Raw genomic sequence first — 9,874 nt, 5'->3', positions numbered from 1 at the left:
CTTGTCCCTACTAGCAAATAGGCCTTTTTCATGTAAAGGCTGGGACTGTGTCTCAGTCTGATGTGTAGTGGTACATCCTGGGGGTGGTATCCTGCCAAGAACTGTTTCTCCAATTGTTACAGTCCCATGGGATGCAGAAAAGAGATCCCTCCTGGCCTCCAGAGCCAGGTGATCAAGGAGCATCCCCTGAGTGGAGACCACAAAAATGGGATCTCCCATCTTGGAGATTCTGGCTCTCTGGAGCACATCAGAAGGAAAGTGTGAAGATGATGCTTACTGGCTGGAGTGAGGCGGTGGGAAGAGTGCAAAGATGACACCATCTGAATGAAGGGGAAAAGGGAAAAGAAAAAAAGAAAAAGAAGAAAAATATGTATATATAGCAAGACAGAGGAAGAGCAGGGAAGAAGGAGCCAGCTGGCTGGAGCACAAAGTTGTCACCTGCAGGAAAGGAAAAAGGGGGGAAAAGATGGCACCTTTCAGCTTTATCAAGGCAGAGAGAGAGCAGGAAGATGGCACCCGCCAGCCTCTGTCCCTGGGGAGTATTCCAGCAGGCCCCTGTTCCTCAGATTAATGCTTTAAAATTGGGAAGTGAGTCTCTTTCACAAAAAGTCAGAGTGCTTTTCAAAGGGCTGCTTCTGCACTTGGCCCTGGGGCAGGTGAGTCTGTGCACAGGCCCTTTAAGAGCTGTTCCTCAGTTCACCACAGCCCTGTGGGTCTCATGGGATGTGCCTTGTTGGTCTTCAAAGTCAGATGTTTTGGGGGTCTATCTCTCAGGTGCCAGCCTTAAAAGGTGGAGTGCCCAATGTGGGGTCCAAACCCTTCACCTCTCAGGGAGAAGCTCCAGGTTTTGAGCTCCTTCCTGATTGTGTGTCTCCACACCAGGGATGGGATTTATGGAAAAATTGTGTCTCAGCCTTTCCTACCTGTTTTGATGTGGTTTCCCTCTGGTTTTCCTGATGTGAAGGGGTTGCTCCACCATCTTTTAGTTTTTTTCAGAGGAAATTTTTCCATATGTAGCTGTAGATTTGGTGTGTTTGTGGGAGGAGGTGGGTTCAGGATCTTCCCATGTTGCCACCTTGAACTGGAACCTATTTACTATGTTTTAAATTTTGGTTTTCAATCGTTCGGTTTGTTACTAGTATATGGAAATATGATCCATGTTGTGTATTAATGTTTACATTAATTTAAACAATGTAAACAATGTACAATGTACATTGTTTACATGTAAACAATGTAATGTAAACAATGTTTACAATGTTGTGTATAGATCTTATATTCTGAGATCCTGCTAAAGCAATTTATTATAATTTATTATGAGTTTTCTTATACATTCCTTGGAATTTTCTATGTAGACAATTATGTCATCTGTAAATAATGACAATTATATTTCCTCTTTTCTAATATGTATGCCTCTTTTTTCCTTTTCTTGCTGTACTACAGTAACTAGAATCTAAAGTACTAAGTTGAATACTAAGAGATGAGAGTGGACATTCTAACCTTGTTTTTGAACTCAGGGAAAAACATTCATTCTTTCACCATTTCATGTGATGTTAGAAGTAGGTTTTTTGTAGATGTTCTTTATTAGGTTGAGGTAGTGACCTTCTATTCCTAGTTTTCTGAGCATTTTTAATATGAATGGGTGTTGAATTTCGTTAAATGCCTTTTCTGTATTAATTGGTGTGACAGTATCTGTTCCTTTAGACTCAATATGGTAGATTACATTGATGATTTTTTACCATTGAACCAGGCTTGCATCCCTGGAATAAATTCCACTTGGTCATAGTCTGTTATCCATGTGGATTCTGATGGTAGGTATTCTTGTGGATTTCTTCTAGTAGGGTAAATTACGGTTCCCCAAAAAGGTCCGTGTTTAACCCCTCCTATGACAATATGTGAATGTCACCTTGTACGGAAAAAAGGACTTTGCAGCTGTGACCAAGTAAAAAATCTTGAGATGAAGAGATTATCATAAATTTTCTGGGTGGGCTATATATAAACACAAAGATTTGTATAGGAGGGACATAGGAAGAGTCAGAGTTGGAGAGACCATGTGATGAGGGAAGCAGAGATTAAAGTGATGCACTTTGAAGATGGAAGAAGGGACTAATTCCAAGGAATGCAGGCAGCCTCTAGAAGACAGAAAGGGAAAGGAAGCAGATTCTCCTGTAGGGCTTCAAAAGGAACAAGCCCTGAGACACCTTGACTAATAGACTACTAAGCTGCAAAAACTTTCTTTCACAAAGGGTCAAGGAGGGCTGGGAGCACATATGTGCTGCCCACCTGGACAGAGGAGGACCTGTGAGGCTGACCTACAGATTAGTGGAGGTGGAGAGACATGAGCCCCTTTCTTCTCCAAGCTCTTTGCAGGGTCCAGCAGAGAGCCATGTCACCTGTGAAAGCCTGCGGCCCCAGTTTTGCATGCTGATGGTGTAGGGGTCATGTTCAGGGAGTCCCTGTTGTCCTAACCCCTGCCTGGGTCCTGGGGAAGGAATCAGAACTCAGAACCTGGAGAAGAGCCTTTGGCCAGCAGGGAAGGGGCGTGAGGCCCGGGGCAGGTCTACAAAAGATCAGAGCATCTGAGTGCTTTAGGAGGAAGGGGCTTCAGAGGTGGGTCAGCAGAGGCTGTGACGGAAGCTAAGCAGACTGGGAGGGGGTGCAGTTCAGGGAGACAGCAGGGGTCTGCTCCCTGCCCCTCATTGTTTGCTCGTCTCACCCTTATGAGCGGGTCATTTCCCCTGCTTTGATGATTCAAAGTCTCTGCCGGCAACCGCAGGACGGTGACTGAGGCCTCCACACTCCTCAGCATGGATCCCAGCTCCCACCCAGATCTGGGGCCGCAGACACCTCTCCCCCACCCCTGCTGCCCCTGTGAGCAAGCTGTTCTTGTGAAACACAGTCATAGTTTGTCAGGAGGAACTGTTTCCTATGGGAATACAAATCAGTGTTGATACCAATACACACACATGTCCAGCCATGGGTGGAAAGGGAAGGGACAGTAGTTCTGGGGTGTCTTTGCACACCCCTAGGCCCCTAAGGCCAGTCCCCACAGCCACAGCCAGATGGGTCCTCCTCCCTCAGTTGAACGAGATGCTGCTGCACAGAAATCCCACAAGTTCCACAAAGGGGCCCAACTGTCGTTTCCCTTAGACACACCTGTAACAGGTGCCCCATGAATTTCCCCACGCCCATTCCCCTCGTTGCATCCTCACTGGGATTAAGAGGTAGCTGCCTCAACCACTCTCCACATTGCAATAATCCCAGTGGGACTAGAGAACGCTCCCGCTATGACGAGGCAGACAGTCCTGTCCCCATGGCCAAGACTTTTCCTCTCTGGTCAGGCCACCCACACAGGAAACCCTGGATGAGCGGAGGGTCACCCCAGCGCCATCGCCTGGCCACTTCAGGGAAGCAGAGAGCAGCTCCATAAAGACAAGGGCCGTCTCCAGGCTCCGTCCTAGAAACTGGTTAGTGTCCAGAGGGCTGAGAGGCACAAAAGCAGCTCTCCCTCCCCACACGGTTCAGGGATGCAGAAGATGCTACAGATGCCCCAGAAGGCCCCTAGCCAAGCAGGCTTTAGAGAAGGGCATGATGAGGGGGTCCCTGGGGAAAATGAGAGCTATGCGTTCCCAGGGGCAGCCTGAGGAGTCCTTGTCTATGTGGAGGAAAGGTTTGGCCACCTGTAGATCCATAGCTCCTGTGACCTCCCTCACCCTTCCTTCCTCTCAGGATCGCTCTCTGTGGAGCAGCTCCACACGAAGAAGATGACAGTGGCCTGAGAGCATTTCCCACCAAAACTATCTTTATTCACAATTTTCATACATCACTCCAAAGGTCCTGCCCACACCCACCTCCCCCACCTCCCTAACCCCCCACAATCCCAGGATCAGCACTGGGGTGAGGAGGAGCCCCTAGGCTCCCCTGGGGGCCGCCCTGGGGGGCTCGCCCTGGAGGGCCGGCCCGGCTGTTCCCTACTGGCTGCAGTGCTTCCTCTTCTTCTTCCTCCTCTTCCCTGTGACAAACGGGTCACGCTTTCTCTTTCTCGGCTGTGAGGGGCGAGCCAGCCCCAGAGCCAAGGCTGGCCTCGCAGAGACCCCGTGGCCAGCCCCGGGGATGGGCAGCTTCTCAGCAGTGGCTGGGCGCCCACACAGAGCCCGCTTCCTCAACTTGGGAGCGGCTGGTGGAGCTGGGCTGGGGCCTCTTCTCTGAGGGGAGGGGGCCTGGGGAGCACTCTGGGCCCCCCAAACTCCAGGGGAGGCCAGGCCTGAGGCAGGGGCAGGACTCTGGGACAGCCGGCAAGGCGGCAGACTCTGCGGAGAGGCCAAGGGGGAGGCCAGGCTGGGGAGCGCCTCCTCGTCCTCACTGGACGCGTCCCTGGGCCCTCGGGCCTCCAGAACAGGAGACGCCTCTCTGAGAACAGACGCATCCCTGGGTCCCAGTAGAGGGCCAGTGCGCCTTTGACCCTGGGGAGGGGAGGGCCGTCCGGCCCGGAATGGAGAGACCTCCTGACGTCCTCGAGAGGGAACAAAGACTTTGGGCCCGAAAGGGCCAGTGTCTGCTCGGATGGGCCTATGAAGAGCCTCAACATCAATCTCTGGTGGGCAGGCTTCATCACTGACCCCTCGATGGCGGTCTTGGTCGTGTCTCTGGGCACCTTGGCCGGCGTGGGACTCAGAAGGACTTGAGCCCATTCCGGGTGCACTGTGGCTCGGGGCTGCCGGCCCACCCTCGTCCTCTTTCAAGGCCAGGAGTCGTTTCTGCACCAGCTGGTAGGAGGGAGGAGGACAGTGACGGCTCCACGCGCACGTGTGAGAGGAGGAGCACTGGGCAGTGGGACAATGGCCCTGGTGGGGAGGAGGGGATGGGGGACCCCAGGACTAGACTCCAAATACAGACACGGTGGCATTCCTGCCATCCTCCTGCACCTTATTCCCAGCTGTGTGTCCTTCCCTCCGCTCCCGGCTCCCCATCCTCTCCTTCCTATCACCCTGCGCTGCACCCACCCCAGAGAGGGCCCTTCCCCATGCCAGGCCTCCGAGGCAGGGAAGGGATGGACAGAGCCATGTGGGCCTCCTGTTCTGGGGCCCTACCTCTCCCCTGCTCACTGGGGTCCCTCCGTGCCCTGGTCTTCCTGGGTGTCCCTTGTCTCCCCTGTTCTACCTGCGATCCCTCCCTCCTCTGGCTCCCCTGGGCCACCTGGTTTCCCCTGTCCCGTGGATCACCTGGGGTCCCCCCTCCCCTGGAGTCCCCTGGCTCCCTAAGTGTCCCTCTCACTCCCCTGGCTCACTTCTTCAGGGGTGAGTCCTTCCTCCTGCTTCAGCTCCTCAGCAAGGGCCAAGACATCCAGCTGTGGCTCTGGGGAAAACAATTCTGCCGGGAATCGAGGATGAATGACTGCCTCCACCTCGGACAGAAAGAAGAGGCTGTGAGCATCCTTGGCCAGGAGTGGCCTGTGACACAAGAAGACCAGGAGGGAAAGTGAAAAGCAGAGACCCACCCCCACTCTCCTCCACAAGGCGGGGATGGTCAGCACACACACACACACACACACACACACACATGCACATACACAGTCACACACAAAAGAGCACATATACAGATGCACATACACAGACACACAAAGGCATACACACAGACACAAACATATACACACATACATCTGCGTAAACCTCCCCTAACACCAGGCTCAGGAACAAGGAGCTGAGCTTAAGTCCCATCGGCCTGAGCAGAACCCAGATCTTGGGTGCTGAGAGTTCCATGCCCTGGCATTTTGTAGACCCCAGGCTCCAGGGCCAGCCTACCTTGGTGACAGAGTCTTCCCGGGAACGCAGCTCGTCAGTGTAGCTCAAGAGACGCGGGTCCAAGTAGGTGTCGTCCTCTTCCTGCTTCAGCTCATTTCCGTCCTTTCCACATTCTGCATGTGACTTGCCCGTGGCTGAGTGGACGTGCCCCACCAGCGCCTCCATCCTGTCCACATACTCCCTCACAGTCTCAGGGGGAATCTCCTTGGGCGCCTTGGGCTCCGGGGCCCACTGGGATCTGTGTGGCTTCGGGTGCGAGGGCTGGGCCCTGGGGCCGGACATCCTGGGAGCACAGGCTGAGGCAGAGCAGGAGGAAGGGAAGGAAAGTGAGGGACTCGCGGTCCACCTCCTGACCACCGAGCGCACGTTGGTGAGGGCATTGTTTGGGGGACGTTGATGTGGGTGTGGGAGGGGTCAGGACCATCTGAAGCCTCATGCACAGTTGGAGAGGGGAGGTAAGGGCGTCATCTAAGAGAGTCACAAGTAAGGAAGTGGGGAACCTCCAATTTTCTAGGGGTCTCCCCATCAAGCCCACTTCTTAGGCAGACTTCGTGTGGGGTCCTTTGACAGGGAGGTGTGAGAGGAGTTACAAAACTGACCAAGTCAATACCCCGTAGTGACAAAGGGCAGCTGAGACCCCACCTCCCCCACCCCCCGCCTCGGTGGCTGTTTTGGTTGAAAGACCAATGCCCCTGTCTTGAAGGAAAAGGATCCACATGGGGACGGTGGCCAACCCTAGGCCCCTGTTACCTGTGCCTTCAGCTCCAGTGGGAACCTGGGTGCCTGGCTGAAGGCCCACTTTCGGGGCTGGGGGCCCCCGAGGATCCAGCTTCGGTGGGGCTGGAGGAGGCAGGTCCTGCGCGCACTGCTTCCACTGCAAATGCTGAATGTGCATCTCCTCCTCGGCCACAAATTCCATGAACCTGGGGGGTGACGGAGGCACAGGCCACCCTGAGAAAAAGGCCTGGGTTCTGGAGCCCAACAAAGGCAGCCAAGAATGAGGCATTGGGAGAGGATGTGCCTTGGGGCCGTCAAGGCCCTGTGAGGTGCTGTCCACAGCAGAGAGCTGCTCCTGGAAGTGATAACAAGATCTGGGACCCTTCCTGCCTCACCAGCACTGGAGGGCATTCAACAGCATAGACCCAGGTCGCTGAATTGAACCAGGTCAACGGGACACATGGCTGACCCAGGGGGCACCCTCCTCATGCCCCCTCCCCATCCAGAACCACATGAAGGGCTGCCAGCCAGAGGCTGGAACAGGCATGTGTTCCCCACAGGGGTCCTTGCCCGAATTCAGGATCCTGGGCTAGGACTGAGACTCCTGGAACATAGACCTGGAGACAGGGCCCAGGAGAGGCTGGACGATGTGGATGCTGAGCTTAGAGGAGAGGCCTTCCCTTCTTCTGAGAGGCGCTCGTTTGTTTGCTTTTGTTTCTTAAACCAAGGGGATTACCATGGAGCAAACACTGGAAGGGCCGGAGACCCTTGGGCCAACGACAGCTGGCTTCCCCAGCCTCTTCAGAGATGCCAGGGTACCCACTCAGGGCACTTTTCATGAGACGAGGTGGTCCTAAATCTATGTTATCGGCCGCCAGCCACCCACCACTAAGGAAGCAGCAGGCTGGCGGGTGGAGCTCTTTCCCCGGCCCAGCCCATATGGCCGGAGTTGGACCCCTACTGGACTCACAGCTTCACCCTGCCCCGTCCTGAGACCTTCATGTCAAGGCAAGGGTAGGTCAAAATCAGGGGAAGGCAGAGCTCCTGGTGGAGGAAGGACAGAAGTCTCAAACTCTCAAGGTGAGGGATGGGTTTCTGGGGGACAGTAGGGCCCCTGGGCTGCGGGGCCCCTGTGCTGGGTGACAGCCCTTCTCCTCTGTCCTCTCTGATGAGCATCCCCACGGCCAGACCCTGCCCTCACCCACTCGCCTCACCCTCCACGCAGCCCCTGGGCCCAGGACGCTGACTCACTTTTCCGCCCTCTCGTAGTAGATCATCCGGTCAAGGTTGCTCAAGCGCCGCCATTCCTGCACGGCCCTCCACAGTCCCTCCTCCTGCGTCATGGTGGGCTTCAGGCGGGCCAGGGATCGAAGCACTGGGCTGTAAGCACTCGGGGTCAGTCTCCGGGCCCAGCCCAGCCCCCACCTGCCTGACCCCACCCGCCCATGTGGACCACACATCACTCAACACAGCATGACTGAGCAACAGGAGGGTGAGAGGCGGGCGTCTGGGAGGGCAAAGACAAGCCTTCCCGGCCACTGCTGTCACCGCCTCACACTCACTGAAGGATGACCCTCCACTCCCAGGCTAGAGCTGGGACATTGTGCCTTGGGGAGCTCTTTTCCTCCTCAAGGCTGCATTTTCATCATAAAAATCATCATCATCAATGAGGTGTGGCATGTGCCAAGCAATCTGCTCACACTTCATAGATTAGCCCAAGGCGTCTTCTGCACAGTCCTCTGAGTGAAGTGTAATTGTTCCCTTTTTACGAGGGACCGGAGGTTTAGGATGGAAATGCCTGCCAGGCTCACAACTCTAGTGGGAGAGAGTCCACGCCCTTAGGAGAGCTCTACCATCACCCTGTTCCTAGTGGACTTCTCCACAACGAAGTGGAGGCATGCATAAAGCGCTCTCCTGGGCCCCGCGCTCCTCCCCCTCCTCTGAAGTGACCTCCCCTGGCCATGTACAGTCAAGTCCTGTATGAAGGACACGGCACCACAGGAGAGTGCGGCATCCACTCCTTGGCTCCTCACCTTACACCACGACCCTCTCTGACTGCAAGTCTTCAGTCCATATTACCATGAGAATCATGGAAGAGCAAGCTGGCCAGACTCACAGGGTGGTGGGGCCCGTTGAGATAGGGCACATTTCAGTCCTGATGTCACGGACTGGCAGGCCCACCCATGTGACCGACAATGTGCCTTCTCATAGCATGGACATCGCCCTCACACCTTCCTTCCAGTAGCCCTAGAAACCTAACGTGCGAGTCCATCCCCAGTTCCTCTTTATCTAAAAGCTCCCATAAGCTCAGGACCCCCTGAGCGTTCACTCACATGAGAAAGCAGGAAAAAGCTTCTGCATCAGGACTCAGGCGAAAGTGTCTCCGGGCCAGGGGCTTGAAGCGCTGCCAACGTCGGAAGTTACTGTACTCTCTCTGGGTGTTAGAGGAGCCATCCGGCGAGGCGTTGGGCTGGTTGGTGGCCAGGCGGCCCTCCCTGGAAGTGCCATGTGGCCCTGGCCCAGAGTTCACTGGGCGAATGATAGGGGCCAGCTGGGCAGCTGGTGGTGGAGCTTGAGGCGGAAAGCCTGGGGTCCAGCCTCCCTTGCCAGCCTGACGTCCTCGAGAGGGAATAAAGACTTTGGGCCCGAACGGGCCAGTGTCTGTTCGGATGCGCCTATGAAGAGCCTCAGCATCAATCTCTGGTGGGCAGGCTTCATCACTGACCCCTCGATGGCGGTCTTGGACGTGTCCCTGGGCACCTTGGCCGGCGTGGGACTCAGATGGACTTAACCCTATTCCGGGTGCACTGTGGCTCGGGGCTGCCAGCCCACCCTCGTCCTCTTTCAAGACCAGGAGTCGTTTCTGCACCAGCTGGTAGGAGGGAGGAGGACAGTGACGGCTCCACGCGCACGTGTGAGAGGAGGAGCAGTGGGCAGTGGGACAATGGCCCTGAGGGGGAGGAGGGGACGGGTGACCCCAGGACTAGACTCCAAATACAGACACGGTGGCATTCCTGCCATCCTCCTGCACCTTATTCCCAGCTGTGTGTCCTTCCCTCCGCTCCCGGCTCCCCATCCTCTCCTTCCTATCACCCTGCGCTGCACCCACCCCAGAGAGGGCCCTTCCCCATGCCAGGCCTCCGAGGCAGGGAAGGGACGGACAGAGCCATGTGGGCCTCCTGTTCTGGGGCCCTACCTCTCCCCTGCTCACTGGGGTCCCTCCGTGCCCTGGTCTTCCTGGGTGTCCCTTGTCTCCCCTGTTCTACCTGCGATCCCTCCCTCCTCTGGCTCCCCTGGGCCACCTGGTTTCCCCTGTCCCGTGGATCACCTGGGGTCCCCCCTCCCCTGGAGTCCCCTGG

General features: G+C 55.7%; 1 protein-coding gene across 1 annotated transcript; it reads right to left on the bottom strand.

Moving 5' to 3' along the window:
* Window positions 1-5,313: 5,313 nt before the first annotated feature.
* LOC309665203 (NUT family member 2G-like) lies at window positions 5,314-6,717 on the bottom strand (the record flags this gene model as incomplete). The annotated part of the gene is made up of 3 exons (XM_082471404.1): window positions 5,314-5,447; window positions 5,799-6,094; window positions 6,549-6,717. 3 exons carry the CDS (start codon window positions 6,715-6,717, stop codon window positions 5,322-5,324), a joined length of 591 nt encoding a protein of 196 aa, XP_082327530.1. The 3' UTR covers window positions 5,314-5,321.
* Window positions 6,718-9,874: the final 3,157 nt, after the last annotated feature.

This window comes from Balaenoptera physalus (genome assembly GCF_965194825.1).
Source record: "Balaenoptera physalus genome assembly, chromosome: 7".
NCBI classification, from domain to species: Eukaryota; Metazoa; Chordata; class Mammalia; order Artiodactyla; family Balaenopteridae; genus Balaenoptera; species Balaenoptera physalus.
The sequence above is the reverse complement of the archived record's forward strand: the minus strand, read 5'-3'. Positions and strand labels throughout refer to the sequence as shown.